This window comes from Nelusetta ayraudi, unplaced genomic scaffold (assembly GCF_046127955.1).
Source record: "Nelusetta ayraudi isolate G7.1 ecotype Tasmania unplaced genomic scaffold, CSIRO-AGI_Nayr_v1 ptg000007l, whole genome shotgun sequence".
Lineage (NCBI taxonomy): Eukaryota > Metazoa > Chordata > Actinopteri > Tetraodontiformes > Monacanthidae > Nelusetta > Nelusetta ayraudi.
In genome coordinates this window covers 6,924,824-6,940,667 of record NW_027466057.1, presented here as the reverse complement: position 1 = coordinate 6,940,667, position 15,844 = coordinate 6,924,824, and the positions used below count along the sequence as shown (strand labels likewise).

The window sequence follows — 15,844 nt, the reverse complement described above, 5'->3', positions numbered from 1 at the left end:
TAATGAAGGGGTTAAAAGAAAAGGGGAGTAGAAAGGGAGCTGATGTGAGGTAGCTTGAAGTGGGCATTCAGCGCATGAGATGGAGGGAGAGAGAGAGAGAGAGAGGGAGAGAGTAGTGCTGCAAAAGGCGGCCACGCAGAGCTGAAGGAGGAGTGCGGCGCGTGAGACGATGCTTCAGTTCAGAGGGAGTATTAACAGGTGGGATTTGGTGACTGCATCGCCACTTCATTCATTCTGCCAGGAGCACTTTGCCTCAGATCTTGTCTCCCGACTGCAACGTGGACTGAATTCAAATTGCCAATGATTGAAAACGAGTGAGTGAAGAGTTGTTCCCCCCCCCACCACCACCACTGGGAACTCTTGCCAAAGACTGAGAAGACCACGGCGGCGAAGCCATCCAGGGGAGAGAGTCTGGGAGAAGGGGAGGTAAGATGAGCGTGAACAACAGCCAGACTCTGGCCGTCAGTGGACAGGACCTGTCCAGGAATGGCAGCAGCCGAGCCCCCTGGGAAGATGCTAGAGCAAATTTAAAGCCGTCAAGCCCAAGCAGGAAGCCGAAGCCGGTGAGTAAGCACTGCAGTGCCCTGCCTGTTGCAAGCCCCGCATAGGAGCCGTTCGATCTGGAAGCCGTCCAAGATCGTCTTTATTTTAAATCAAACTCAATCCAACAAAAACTGCTTGGCTTAGAATTTAAATTTGAATTTATGCAAATTGCCAAAGATTTCCCACAGGAACCTGATATTCTATTGCTACTGTGCCTCTCCTGTTTTTTTTTTTTTAGATTATTTCCATCCCAAACTGAGTATGATGTCAAACTCGATATTCATGGAAGTTTGACACATTTTTGTGCGCTCACAACTCACGAGACAAGTGATTCTTTGACTGGCACCACTGACCCTCCAATTTTGGCCAGTGCCCAGTGGAACTGTTCCTGCGTGTGGAGTCTCGTTAAAAAAAAGTTTGTGACGATGAAGAACAGTGAGACTCGCTAAAGAGCCTCAGCCAGCTGGAAACCCTACGAAGAACACAGGGCTCTTGTCTCGCAACAGCTCTCTAGTTCTCTTTCAGGGCCGTCTGCTCGCCACGAGAACGCAATGCATTGCTTTTGGAATTTCTTTGTCCTTACAATTATTATCAAACACCTGCGGGGGCATTTCTATTGACACAAAGTATTCAATTTAAAATTGACATGTTGACAAACAACTATATACCCATATTGGCACCCGTGCAGATGAACATGTTTTAATGTATCCTGCGTCTCTGTCGAAAAAAGTCGGTCCGGGCTGAGAATCAAAAGACCTTGTGCCAAACAATCACCAGGCTGTCCGTCACCCAAGTTACGAGCACGTGTTCCGCTCACCAAAGTGCTGAGTCGGTGCTGCAAATGGTGCCAGCCAGTCTGTTCTAATGGCCTTCACTATTAGAGACTTTTGCAAGGGTAAAGTAATTCATATTCTGCTGCATAGTCACAGGGAGAGGAGCACTTCACAGAAATCTAGTTATTTCTTCATCAGCTTGTAAAGACAAAGAATAACGTGGTGCCGTGTGCTGAAAGAACTCACAGTTCTGAACCTTCCAGGATGACCGTTATCAGCTCGTCTTTGCTGAAGTGCAAAGCAAAAAAGTCAAATGCATGATTTTTCACCTCTCATGTAGCCAAAGCCAGAGAATGCCATTTCCATCGCTGTGTCGGCGCGAGTCCTCTTCAACATGGAGAAGGAGCAGCACATCTATGAGCACCAGGGCATGGAGGAGTACATCAAGTACCAGGTGGAGCATGAAATGCAGCCTTTCACCCCCGGACCAGCATTCTCCTTCGTCAAGGTCAGAGGTTGGAGACACAAATGGTGCATTGAGTTCATATGTTTAGTTGCAAAAAACTGAGCTGTTATTTTGAATGCAAGCGTGTTTGCCATTCAATTTAATCCAACCTATTGAAGTCAGGCTAACACACTCAGATCGTGCGGTTGGAAGTCCAGTCAGTACGGCATTAGTACACCTCACTCGGACCCAGATGGCCATCAGGGAGCTGACCAAGAGGTCGGGTAACAGTAGATGCCAATAATATAGTGCAGATCTTGCAAAAAAAAAAAACAGCAAGAAGTCAGTAGTTGTTGGTCTGTGGCGCTTCACCTTTCAATGGCAGCTCCATCGTAGCAGAGATTTCAATGCTGAAATGTGGCTCATCTAAGAAACATGAGCCCAGCGAGCGCTAAAGGGATTAGCATGGATGCTGCAGCAGCGGCAGCATGCAGAACTGGATGGCACATTGCACATTAAGAGAACACAGGGTGGCAGTGAAGGCTTTTCTCAGTGGAAAATATGTCTTTGGTACGAGTTTGACTGAACTCATGCTCAGGTAGCCTCCAGCTACGGCTACCTTCTCATCAGCTTTGCGTACAGCAGACTGGTGGTCAATCTGATATTCCTCAATTGAACCCTGTCCTGTTACTTGTATAAAAGGACAAGGACGGGCAGGAGCCTCCACCTTAACGGCTTTCTCAAGCTATTACCGCCGCTTCACTGCGCATGCAAACGTGCTGCGAGTCACTGATATGTGTCAGGTCGTGCCATGCGTGGGCGGTGCAATGTGTTATAAGATTTTTTCGCAGCGACCCACCCACACGCGCTTCCATCCCACGGCGCCGATGATAGCGCACTGTCTTTGAAAATAACCCGGGATCTGTTTTTTTTTGGGCGTGTTTCCAGGCGCTGGAGGCCGTGAACACACGACTCAGGGAGATTTACCCCGAGAGCGAGGAGCTGTTTGATGTCGTGCTCGTGACCAACAACCACGCGTACGTTGGATTAAGACTCATCAACACCATCAATCATCACCGTGAGTTACTGACGCACACGCACAGTAAATGCAGTCACTGGTCATACTGTTTTTTTTTAGAAAAATATATATTTTCTCAGGTGTTTGATGATCTTTGATTCTTTTTTCCTCAAACATTATTCACTAAGTTCAACGTGACATGTTTTTTTTTGTTTAATTTTTCATTAGACCTCTGAGCTATGCAGAGTTTGACATTTTGTTTACAGTGTGCTTATGATAAAATTATTATTTAATGCAGTGTATGAGAATTTTTCAGATAAGTCAGGAGAACAACTTGTACTCTTATCTATCAAACTCTCAGGAAGTGGGCATGTTAGTGTTGGTATTCTGTTATAATAATGTGGATCTTTAGCACTGAGGTACAAATGTTGCGTTTGACATACAAAAAAGAGCTATTTACATTGCTGTTTTCACTCATACCAGTTGCTATGCTAGGCTATGTAATAAGTAATGATGTGAGTTTTTAAAAACAAACAGATATAATATAAATAGATGTTCATTCAGGCTCAAGAGACATTTGTCTGTTACATCAAGCAACGGAGGAGGCAGACATGAATAGTGGAAGATTTTTATCATGCAGTCCTTGTATCGCCGCCTCATTAAATCACTGGTGTCACGCTACATTCACTTTCTCCTTTACTCTGGAAGGTCAGTTGGATGTTGATGATGCTTTAAATCTGATATTTTTTTATCCGGTATGTGGCGCAAAATGATCTGCTGATGATCAGCAGCTGCGCCACTGAGCTTTTCTCCCCTCGTGTCTGCAGAGTTGTTCATCGAGCGCTTCTGCATGACAGGCGGAAACAGTCCCATCGGCTACCTGAAGGCCTACAGCACCAACCTTTACCTGTCTGCCGACCCATCCAAGGTCCGAGAGGCCCTGGAAGAAGGTCAGCGCTGCAGACTAGATGAAGGTGCACCACCGCCGTGGCCTGCGAGCATCTCTGTCCTGACCTGCGCCCTCCTCTGTCGCTCTCTCTCTCCCCTTCCTCCTCTTTCTTTTATGCAGGCATAGCAGCGGCCACCATGTTCACTCCAGAGAAGATGACGGAAGTCTCGGAGACTCAGTTGCGCGTCGCCTTCGACGGAGACGCCGTCCTCTTCTCCGATGAGTCCGAGCGAATCTACAAGGCCCACGGACTGGACAAGTTCTTTGAGCATGAGAAGGCCCACGAGAACAAGCCTCTGGATCATGTACAGTATACAACTTGTGGCCATTTCCACCATCTCGATGTCAATGCAACTACTGCATTAATAAAATAAAATCAGAAAATGAAGGGAAAAAATAGAACAGAAAAAAAAACACAATTTTCTTTCCCCTTCCCTACTTTTCCAACTTTAAAGGTCTGTTGTGTAATATTTGGTGTGATTTAGGATTCTTACATTGGTAAAAGCTTCACGTACTGCTCATAAATACACAAATAAAAGTGTATAATCACAGTACAATAAAAGTAATTTGATCTTCGTGGACAAATCCAAATCAGCTGGCAGCGTGTTTCGTGATCAGGGTTTCTGCTCGTATCCTCGAATAAACCAATGAAGAAGAAGGTGGACGAAGTATCAAGGTTCGGGTGAGCTGCAGTGGCGAGAGTCTGGCAGGGAGAGTGAAAGACGCTGCAATCTAAAATGTTACCACTTGATGGCGCTCTCGCTTCCTTCTTCAAAAGCTCCAACTATTGCACACTTGACCGTGAAACTTTTCCCCTTTTATCACTTTTTTCTATTAACATCTGGATTTTAATTCTTTTTTTTTTCCCAGGGGCCTTTGAAGGGATTTCTGGAGGCTTTAGGAAAGCTGCAGAAGAAGTTCTACAGCAAAGGCCAGCGCATGGACTGCCCCATCAGGACCTACCTGGTGACGGCCCGCAGTGCGGCCAGCTCTGGTACCCGAGCCCTGAAAACCCTGCGCTCGTGGGGCCTGGAGATCGACGAGGCACTTTTTCTCGCCGGAGCACCCAAGGGTCCCATGCTGGAGAAGATTCGTCCGCACATTTTCTTCGACGACCAGATGTTTCACGTGGAGGGTGCAGCAGAGATGGGGACGGTAGCATGCCACGTGCCTTATGGGATAGCCCAGAGACTCGGCAAGACAGCAGGACGCGGGGCTCCACCGGCACCAAAGTAGCGTGGATGTCACTGTGCATCGGAGCTTGAAGACAAACATGAGATTTTGGTTTTGGTTTTACCTGCTTGAGGCTGATCAAACTGTACTCGTGACCCCAATAATGTCTCGATGCAAAACTAATTTTGTATGCCGTTATTATTTTCTGCTAAAAGTAGTGAGTTGATTGACTCTTATCTCAGAAAACTATTTCATCCAACAATTGAATCAAAAGTCCCATATACTGTATATATTTTTTTATTTTATTTTAAATGTTTTCATCAATAATATGCCTCCTTCTAAAACTGCAGCCTGCAAACTGTAGTGATGCTGTTTTCAGGAGATTTTTTTTTTCTCAATATTTTATCACGATAAACTGCTCGACTGGGATGAAAAACTCTGCTGCGTTTAGATCTAAAAGTTGCCAGAATAAGAGACTTTCGAAATGACGATGCCATTAGAAATCAGTTACTTTAAATCTCTTAGCTTACAATCAATCTTGTATGTGAGTCAGTTTTTAAAACTCAAGCTACTGTTCTTTCAGTAAAAATGCTGCAGAGGATCAAGACCAAAGAATATCTCATAAGCATTTACTTGGCCTCATATTCAAGTTCATGGCTGAATCATTCAAATTTAGGAAACAAACTACTAAATAATGATATAATTATATTTTCATTTACACTTGTCAACCCTTGTTATTATTTGGCTTGAGTGCAGCCATATCAACCTCTGTTTCTTTCATGTTTACACTCACATCTGCAAAGTCAAACAGCTCTTCGAGAGGAGTGGGACATATTTAACAAAACTGACAGTGACATCTAAGCAATATATATTTAGATGTTGGGTTTTTTGGAAAAACTGAGAACTATTTTTGATACATAGGAAGTCTGAAAGCCACTTAAGGTGAAGCTGTGTGGACAGTCACTTTATGCAGAAGCCTTTTTGGAGTTTAGAGATGTATTATTTCTCTCTGTTGTCTGTTTTGGTCTTGGAGTCAGTCCTGCATGTTGAATGTTGGTGTATGTTTGTATGATGTGCTGAGTTAGTGTATGTGAATGTATCTTGGGTTACATTTTATGCATAATGTGAACCTGCACTATATTTAATGTAATATTTTACACTTTTATTTAAAATCTTAAAATATGCACCATCTGGTCATGGTACTAACTTGTAATTCTCATTTCTGCAGTTTGTCTCTGAAGTGTCGAATGTTTATCTCCTGCTGTTGCCTGTCTGCCATATTAGACCATTGGTGTTTGTTGTTATGACAAACTTGAAGGCCTGAGTCTTGTCAATTCACATGAATGGATTTTTCTGACTGATTTCAACTGAAATAAAAATTAAGATATTCAGCAGGAATGATGGATATTCTCCGTTTTTCATTTAACACATGTCCTCTGTCTTGAAAACTAATATTTCATCTCCGTTTTCAGTGTTGAGCTGTGAAGTGGAAAAAAAAGAAGCAATCAAGATGAAAGCTTGAACTGAGAGCTAAAACATTACAGTTTTAGAAATGCTTGTAGCGACCCGCTGCCTACAACTCAACTCTCTACGACTGCGATGACTGGGATGACTGAGGACCTTCACAAAGATGTGAGTGTTTGTTTGGACTTTATCAAAAATGTTTAGTTACGTCTCATCTATTTTACTTGAACTATTACTGATACCTTCAACATGGCAGCATCAGTCGAAACTGGAATTCCAGCATGATTCTATTTCTATTCTCATTCTTTTGAGGAATTTGAAAGTGTCTCTTGTAAAAAGCCTGTCTTAATACTGACTGGATGTGATGTCTAATTCACACGTTAGAAAAACCTACATTTCTGAAAATGAGCCCAAAATCAGAACTACATAAAATGGATGAACCATCTTGATGTGGAAGTAGAGTTGCTTCCTTCACCAAACAGGTCTTTCATCTGATCTTAATTCTTAAACATGCACTTCCAACAATGTTTCCCCCACAGTAGTGAGATAGCAGCATCAGGTTTTTGTTTTTGTGATTTCAGCTGAGATAGAGAACAGGTTTTTGAAATAATGTTTCGAAACTCATACCGTTCGAATGAAACTTTAATTGAAACTTTTTTTTGATATGCTTGAAAGATTAGTCTTCAATGGTCTTGAAAAGATCTTAAACAAACGTTTAATTTGAAAAACCAACAAACAAAAAACAATTCAGATAAAGTGCCAGATAAAACAAAATATTCATTTTGAGTGTCATATAAAGTCGTTTTAACATTCCGATTGTTAACTTCAATGGGGTTTGTTGGTTCAAAGGAAACGTGGTTATGGCTTTCGGGTGAAAAATGAAGTCACATATCCAACAGCTGCTCCAGCTCCTGCTACCACTGCACCAGAGGTGGCAGACAGGCCAGCTGCACCTGAAGAAAATTAAAAAAAAACAAAAAAAAAAACTTACATATAAAGCACAAAGATCTAAAGGAATTTCAATCCACCAGAAAGTACTGAGTCACACTGTATGGAAGGTTGTTAAATTTCTTGCCAAATTGGCAACAGTAAGTTACTTGAATGTGTGAATGTGGGGCTTCTGCACTGTGTCACCTGACAGAATGACCATCACGTGACAGAAGAATAGTTTTGTTTTGCGAGAATTCTTTTATAGACGCTTTTTTTCTTTGCAGGTCAAAAAAAACAAAACAAAACTTTTTTTTCTTTCAGGCGATACTGTCTAGTATAGGACCAGCATCTGCTCTGTTGTGTCATTGAAAAAATACATTTGAGGGCTCCTCAGAATCTTTTTCATTCATCCATTCATTCATTATTATTACCTGCTGACTGCAGGACGGCTACCAAACTCCCTGCTGCCACCGCTCCTCCGTTGGCAACCGCAGTAGCCGACATCATCTTGGCGGCGACTGATCCTGCTGCAATCCCCGCTGAGGTGAACCCTGCGGCCCCCAGAACAACAGGGGCCGCGACCACAGTACCCACTGTGAAACGGGGATATTTGACTCGGTTACGAGTGTCACAAGGTCGCTTTAAATTCAATTCAATTCAATTTCTCAAACTGGACATGGGCACTTCACTTGCCCGTACTGTTGTATCTTAACATGAGCTAGAAACGTGACACAAAAGACTCACCTGCACCTACTACCATGGCAGCACCAGTAACTACAGAGACACATGGGAGGAAAAGTCGAGTCATTCTATGTTTACCTGTCCGGGTAACTACTGCTGGAAGCAAGTTTATAGTACCGTATTTTCCGCACTATAAGGCGGACTTAAAGCCTTTTTTTTTTTTTTCAAAAAATGACAGTGCGCATTATAATTCAGAGCACCTTATATATGGATTAATTCTGGTTGTGCTTACTGAACAATAGCCAAGTAATGTTTCCGATTTCCATTGGCCAATCATGCCGTTCACTGCAGCTCAGGAGATGTCTGTGAACTCTGCGTTTAAAGGTTTGAAGACCACTGTCTGTTATTGAATCAACCACATGCTGGGGTAAATTGTTCCACACCAGGACAGCAGTGTGGAGAAAGGTTCTGTCCAGTGAGCGTGTGTTGGAGGCTGGGGGCTCAAGAGCATGTTCTGGCGTGGCTGTGCATAGGAGGGTGGTTCGGCGGACCTGTAGCTTGTAATGTAGACAGTTGCTCGGCTATCAGCGGTGAGTTTACTGGCTACTCTCTTTAGTGCTGCCAGCTTCTGGCTGACCCGGAAGATGTTCTTCTTCTTCTGCCGCATTATCCGGGGTCGGGTCGCGGGGGCAGCAGCCTCAGCAGAGATGCCCAGACCTCCCTGGCCCCAGTCACCTCCTCCAGCTCATCCGGTGGGACCCCAAGGCGTTCCCAGGCCAGCCGGGAGACATAGTCCCTCCAGCGTGTCCTGGGTCTTCCCCGAGGCCTCCTCCCGGTGGGACATGCCCGGAACACCTGCCCAGGGAGGCGTCCAGGAGGCATCCGGAACAGGTGCCCGAGCCACCTAAGCTGGCCCCTCTCGATGCGGAGGAGCAGCGGCTCTACTCCGAGCTCCTCACCCTATCCCTCAGGGTACGCCCAGTCATGAGTTGACAGTGGACTATTGGACATGTTTAAAATTTTCCACGACAAGATAAAATCTGTGAAGGTTCGTCGTCATCCAGGTCATAGTAGCACTCAAAAGTTTAAGTTGAGGCAACTGGACTGATATCCGTGAGTCCCTTCTCTACGGCCCAAAACCAGCGGGGTGTCACCCCCGCCGGCAAGCTGCACCCTCTCCCCTCCGCTTTCACCGCTGCGTGTCTGCTGTGCTGACGTCATCTCGCTGAGACGGCGTGGATGAAGTGCGACAGAGTAGGGCGGCGGCCACTGTTCTCATAGATAGACAACTGTTCTTAGTTGTTGGGCACCTTTGGCTGTAGAATCGTTCCGCGTGTCGTTCACGCCAGACTTGAAGCGTTACCTTTCGTGTTTACCGTTCCGGCTTCTTTGATTCAGAACCGTAGTAGAGAACCTGCAGTGGATCGCGACTCGCGTTGGTAACATATTTCTAGCGGTATCATTCTGTTTGTTTGTTTTTACGTGTTACAAACAAGTTTTAGAGTTACCGTGAACGCAGTTAATGAAGTCTGACTGACTGACGGAGTTTTCTCTGACTCTTTTGTCTCGCTTAATGCGCCTTATGATTCGGTGCGCCTTACATATGTCGTAAATTAGAAAACAGACCATTTATTGACTGTGCGCTTTATAATCCAGTGTGCTCTATAGTGCGGAAAATACGGTAGACTAAAATAGATTTTTTTTTTAAAGCAACAGTTTTAGAGAACACACAGCAACACCAAAGTCCCTGGCAATACTTACAGCGATCCATGTTGTCTTTCGCTCTGATGACGCTCACTGGGCTTTTACAGCAGTGCTGGCATCATTTCCGGAGAAACGAAGCTGTAATTAGCGGACTGGACGCTAGGGGGCGCCAATGCGCTTTCTATGTAACGCGCCAAGTTCTTGCTCTTTTAAATTCCCTCGTTACATATTTTCCTCGCAGGCCACCTGGTTTGTTAAACCTTTGAGTTGTGCCTGGTCACATGCTTTGCACCAGTGCTGGGAGTTTAACTTCTGCAGAAGCGAAACTGTGTCATGAGTTGACAGTGGACAATTGGACAGGTTTAAAATTTTCCACGACAAGATAAAATCTGTTAAGGTTCGTAGTCATCCAGGTCATTGTAGCACTCAAAGTTTAAGTTGAGGCAACTGGACTGAGTTCCGTGAGCGCTTTAGACTTAATCAACTTCATCTTCAAGTACAAGAAGATAACATCCCTGACGGTCCAGTCGTCTTAACTGGACCGTCAGGTCAGGAAAACGTCACAATTGACGCATTATGCAAACGCATATCTATTTCCAAGATCAAATGTACAGAAAGCCAATGTGTTGGAGGCTAATACGACCTCAAACAGGTCAATCAAAAAACGAAAATGCAGTGTCGGGTGGATTTAATAAGTTTATGAAACATACACTTCTTTCTTTTTTTCCTCATTAAAATGTGACAATTCTTAATGTTTCTTTAGGATCTTCAGAAGAGGCGTTTAGCGATCCACTCCAATGTTCCTCCAGCACCTGCTGACATTGGTAACAACTGACAGCCCTCCTGCACCTGTGGTGGCAAGTGCATTTAGATCAAGTCAAGTAATGTCACACAACTTTTATAAATTAACAAAAAAAAGAAAATGCTCAGATCAACCTCAGCTTATACTGCTATTGACACATTGTAATTGCAGACGTGTTCTGAATGAGTTGGGTCTCCTTTTCACTGAAACGTAGCACTGGTACTCCTGGCAGGAACCATTTCCATGCTCATGCTGAACTTTGCATACTTTTTTGTGTTACTAGTGTTTATGTCATTTTGTGTAGTTTTTCTATCCAGGCTTCCAGCGGGGCAGACTCATGGAGGGAATTATGATTCAATCTAGAAATCTCAATGAAACAGCCCAAAATTGGTGCTCCACTAAATTTGGAAGGGGAAGAAAATGTGGCTCCAGAGGATGGGACGGACAACAGACATTTCATTTTCAACGTTTCAGAGGTGAATTTATTTTAGATGCACACAAAAGAAGGGTAAAAACAAAAGAGGCACCTTTATAGGCAGACACAATACAAAACACAGACCTTAAGAACAAAAACAAAAACATTGAAACCTAAACACAAACTTTTTAGCATCAGCACAAACATAAAATACAGTTCCCATTCAAATTAAAGCTGCAAGCTGTACTAAAAAGTACGTTTCAGTTACAAAAGTAACTAAAAGTGTGTTTTAGTTACTTTTGTAACTGAAGTTACTTTTGTGACTAAAATGTACTTTTTAGTTACTTTTGTAACGAAAGTTACTTTTTAACTAAAAATTACGTTTTAGTTTGTTGTGGAAAAGAGTAAAGATACCGATGCAGAAATACTGAGTAAATAAACAATTTAATGAACAATAATAAATGATCGGAGCTCTGAGACACAGGCACAGTACAAACAACAGAACAGATGCAACAAGTGCAGGAGCTCAAGTGAATGCGAGTGCGAGTGCCAAGAGATAAGGAGGATGAAGGTCCTTTATACCTTGGACTTTGTACCTTTCCACTAAGTAAATAGGAAAAAATCAGGTTGTAGTACACATATCTTCGTTGTTGTTGTTGAACTCACAGCCGGGATAAGGGCAGTTAAGGTAAAACGTTTCTTGGAACACGTTGACATTAACAAACAGTCTATCTGACCTATCAAAATTACTGTGTGACGTGTCGGGTGTCGGGCAAAAGTAACTCTGTTATTTTTATCTTTTTTTGTACTTTTCAACCTCGGTTCAGATGTCACCACTTTGGGGACTCGGCGTCTCTTATTACCCAAAACTCAAAACCTTTTGTTTACCTGACTTCTGAAGGTAACAGACCAGAGAGCCAATCAGAGGAGGACGTAATCTGAGCGCGCCAGCAAGAACAACTGGATTTTCTTTATCTAAAAAGACTGATCAGGGGAGTCAGTCAGACTTCAGGACCTGATAGCATTTGTTGATGTTAGACTTCAACTCGATCAAGAGAGCTCTGTATACTTGTATTCTGAATTAATTTGTTTACTAAAGACACATTGAAATCAGCATCATTCTAGATTCTTCATTCAACGAACACACGGATCGAGGCGATCCAACACTTCCTTTTGAAATGTTGTATGGGTCCTTCGGTCAAATGTTGCAATTTTTTCTTAATTTGATTAAATATTTCACTGGTTTTGGTGAGTTTTGGAGAACGTTCAGGGGGTCAAAATAGTGCAGATGTCTAATTCACATGTTAGAAAAACCTACATTTCTGAAAATGAGCCCAAAATCAGAACTACATAAAATGGATGAAACATCTTGATGTGGAAGTAGAGTTGCTTTCTTCACCAAACAGGTCTTTCATCTGATCTTAATTCTTAAACATGCACTTCTTACAATGTTTCCCCACAGTAGTGAGATAGCAGCATCAGGTTTTTGTTTTTGTGATTTCAGCTGAGATAGAGAACAGGTTTTTGAAATAATGTTTCGAAACTCATACCGTTCGAATGAAACTTTAATTGAAACTTTTTTTTGATATGCTTGAAAGATTAGTCTTCAATGGTCTTGAATATATGTTAAACAAACATTTAATTTGAAAAACAAACAAACAAAAACAATCCAGATAAAGTGCCAGATAAAACAAAATATTCATTTTGAGTGTAACATAAAGTAATTTTAACATTCTGATTGTTAACTTCAATGGGGTTTGTTGGTTCAAAGGAAACGTGGTTATGATGACTTTCAGGTGAAACTTGAAGCCACATATCCAGCAGCTGCTCCAGCTCCTGCTACCACTGCACCAGAGGCTGCGGACAGGCCAGCTGCACCTAAAGAAAATTTCAAAAAACTTACATATAAAGCACAAAGATCTAAAGGAATTTCAATCCAGCAGAAAGTACTGAGTCACACTGTATGGAAGGTTGTTAGATTTCTTGCCAAATTGGCAACAGTAAGTTACTTGAACGTGTGAATGTGGGGCTTCTGCACTGTGTCAGACACTTTTTTCTTTGCAGGTCAAAAAAAACAAAACAAAACATTTTTTTCTTTCAGGCGATACTGTCTCTAGTATAGAACCAGCATCTGCTCTGTTGTGTCATTGAAAAAAATACCTTCGACGGCTCCTCAGAATCTTAATTTTTCCATTTATTCATCCATTCATTCATTATTACCTGCTGACTGCAGGACGGCTACGCAACTCCCTGCTGCAACCCCTCCTCCGGTGGCAGTCGCAGCAACTGACATCATCTTGGCGGCGACTGATCCTGCTGCAATCCCCGCTGAGGTGAACCCTGCGGCCCCCAGAACAACAGGGGCCGCGACCACAGTACCCACTGTGAAATGGGGATATTTGACTCGGTTACGAGTGTCACAAGGTCACTTTAAATTCAATTAAATTCAATTTCTCAAACTGGACATGGGCACTTCACTTGCCCGTACTGTTGTATCTTAACATGAGCTAGAAACGTGCAGAAGTGACACAAAAGACTCACCTGCACCTGCTACCATGAAAGCACCAGTAACTACAGACACACATGGGAGGAAAAGTCAAGTCATTTTATGTTTACCTGTCTGGGTAACTACTGCTGGAAGCAAGTTTATAGTTGACTAAAGTAGATTTTAAAGCAACAGTTTTAAAGAACACACAGCAACACCAAAGTCTCTGGCAATACTTACCGAGATCCATGTTGTCTTTTGCTCTGACGATCTGATGATGCTCACTGGGCTTTTATAGCAGTGCTGGTGCCCTAGAATGATTTCTGGAGAAACGAAACTGTAATTAACGGACTGGACGCTAGGGGGCGCCAATGTGCTTTCTATGTAACGCGCCAAGTTCTTGCTCTTTTAAATTCCCTCGTTACATATTTTCCTCGCAGGCCACCTGGTTTATAAAACCTTTCAGTTGTGCCTGATTGATTGATTGATTGATTAATACTTTATTTATACCGAAGGAAATTCAAGCACTGTGCTTTGCACCAGTGCTGGGAGTTTAATTTCTGCAGAAGCGAAACTGTGTCATGAGTTGACAGTGGGCTATTGGACATGTTTGAAATTTTCCACAACAAAGTTTAAGTTGAGGCAACTGGACTGATTAACTTACTGATCAACTTCATCTTCAAGTACAAGAAGATAACATTCCTGACGGTCCAGTCGTCTTAACTGGACCGTTAGGTCAGGAAAACGTCACAAAATGACGCATTATGCAAACGCATATCTCTTTCCAAAGTCAAATGTACAGATAGCCAATATGTTGGAGGCGGGTGGATTTAATAAGTTTATTACACATACAGTTCTTTCATTTTTTTCTCATTAAAATGTGACAATTCTTAATGTTTCTTTAGGATCTTCAAAAGAGGCGTTGAGCGATCCCCCCCAATGTTCCTCCAGCACTTACTGGCGTTGGTAACAACTCTCTATGATATGGATCTCTTGGGTCTGTGGAGGATGCATGCTTTGTAGGATGGGTCCTTCATAGGATGCGTTCTTCGTAGGATGCGCCCTTCTTTGGATGCGTCCATCGTAGGATGAGTCCTTTGCAGGCTTTCTCCTTCACAGGATGTGTCCTTCGTAGGATGCGTCCTTCAAATGATGCATCCTTTATAGGATGCGTCCTTCGTAGGATGAGTCTTTCAAAGGATGTGTCCTTTGTAGGATGCATCTTTCGCAGGATGGGTCCTTCAGTCAAATGTTTCAATTTCCTCTTCAATTGATGAAAGTTTTCACCAGTTTCTACCACCATGCAAAATTTGGTGAGCTTTGGAGCATGTTCAGAGGGCCAACTTAGCGCTCAATAAGGACAGAATAATATTAAGAAGAAACGGAGGCCGTGTCCTTCGCAGGATGAGTCCTTCATAGGCTGTCTCCTTCACAGGATGTGTCCTTCAAAAGATGCGTCGTTCGTAGGATGGGTCCTCCGTAGGCTGGGTCCTTAGGTCGGAAGTTGCAATTTTCTCTTCATTTGACGCTGCTTGCAGCTTTAATTTGAATGTATTTTTAATCTCTACTATGGTTTCCCAGCAGCTGCTTCTCAATGTTCGTCACACCCAGCATCTCTACCATACCCGTGGTGATCCCATCCTTGCCCTCGACTGCACAAGTCACCTCTTCACCTCTTCAGGTGACAGCAGCTAATCTCACATCACCACCCCTGCACAGGATTCCAATGCCAAAAACTGAATCCTCCTTGTCTCAGAACCCAGGATGGGAGTTGGGCCTCATGGCGGCAATTCCCCATTAGCCAGTTAAAGCCGGAGGGTGTTCAGCAGTCTGGTGGAGATCTTTAAAGACACCACCAGAGAAATGAGCAGGAGAGAACCATCTGCAGGCAGATCAAGGTGAAGGAATGTCCCAAGATTGTGAAGTAGCCATATAACAGTTTGTTTTTTTCATCCAACTATTATTTGTCCAAAGACGAGATGATGTTACAGCACTAGAGAAGCAAAGCCAGTTGACAAGGAAAATCCATTATTCGGGACTGAGCCTCAGCAAAGGCCTGCTCTCATCAGAGCAGGTCTTCGCAAGGCGAAGACTCGATTGTTATTCGTATGTTTATTCTTATTCTTCCGCCGCCCTTTTTCCGCTCAAATTTGACCCCCTTACCATACAAAATATGTTTTGTGTAACAGCCCTCCAAAGTCGATGCACTTTGAAAATTGACCAAAAATCCCTCAAAATCCCGCCGCAAAAATTAAAAAGCCTCTAGCCGCCCTCTAGGAAGGTCAAAACGACATGGGACAAAAACCCACGCGTTCCTTGGATAGAGACCTACATTTTGATCGCCTGACCTTTGACCCCTGAAAAACCGGAAGTTAGCTATTTTTACTTGTATGAAATCATCCAGCATCACAGAACTCAAAAAACGTGAATGGTGGAAGTTTCAAAACTTTTGTTTAACACAG

At 43.1% G+C, this 15,844-nt stretch overlaps 1 protein-coding gene and 2 long non-coding RNA genes across 3 annotated transcripts; 2 read left to right on the top strand and 1 right to left on the bottom strand.

Moving 5' to 3' along the window:
- The first annotated feature begins 406 nt into the window (after positions 1-406).
- On the top strand, positions 407-4,964 carry LOC142883416 (cytosolic 5'-nucleotidase 1A-like). Its single transcript, XM_076018280.1, has 6 exons — positions 407-563; positions 1,657-1,824; positions 2,710-2,839; positions 3,607-3,729; positions 3,849-4,033; positions 4,599-4,964. The coding sequence occupies exons 1-6, from the start codon at positions 432-434 to the stop codon at positions 4,962-4,964; spliced, it is 1,104 nt and encodes a 367-aa protein (XP_075874395.1). The 5' UTR covers positions 407-431.
- On the bottom strand, positions 3,392-4,788 carry LOC142883420 (uncharacterized). Its single transcript, XR_012926049.1, has 2 exons — positions 4,692-4,788; positions 3,392-3,979 (listed from the first exon to the last, which is right to left on the bottom strand). It is a non-coding gene; the product is annotated as an uncharacterized LOC142883420 (long non-coding RNA).
- Positions 4,965-9,794: 4,830 nt separating the features above from the next.
- On the top strand, positions 9,795-12,330 carry LOC142883418 (uncharacterized). Its single transcript, XR_012926048.1, has 3 exons — positions 9,795-10,040; positions 10,147-10,958; positions 11,799-12,330. It is a non-coding gene; the product is annotated as an uncharacterized LOC142883418 (long non-coding RNA).
- The last annotated feature ends 3,514 nt before the right edge of the window (positions 12,331-15,844 follow it).

Excerpts from the sequence above, each read along its gene's own strand:
- LOC142883416 (XM_076018280.1), top strand. The coding sequence starts at position 432 with ATGAGCGTGAACAACAGCCAGACTCTGGCCGTCAGTGGACAGGACCTG. Across the intron at positions 1,825-2,709 it reads CAGCATTCTCCTTCGTCAAG|GCGCTGGAGGCCGTGAACAC; the intron begins GTCAGAGGTTGG and ends GCGTGTTTCCAG. Across the intron at positions 4,034-4,598 it reads AGAACAAGCCTCTGGATCAT|GGGCCTTTGAAGGGATTTCT; the intron begins GTACAGTATACA and ends TTTTTTTCCCAG.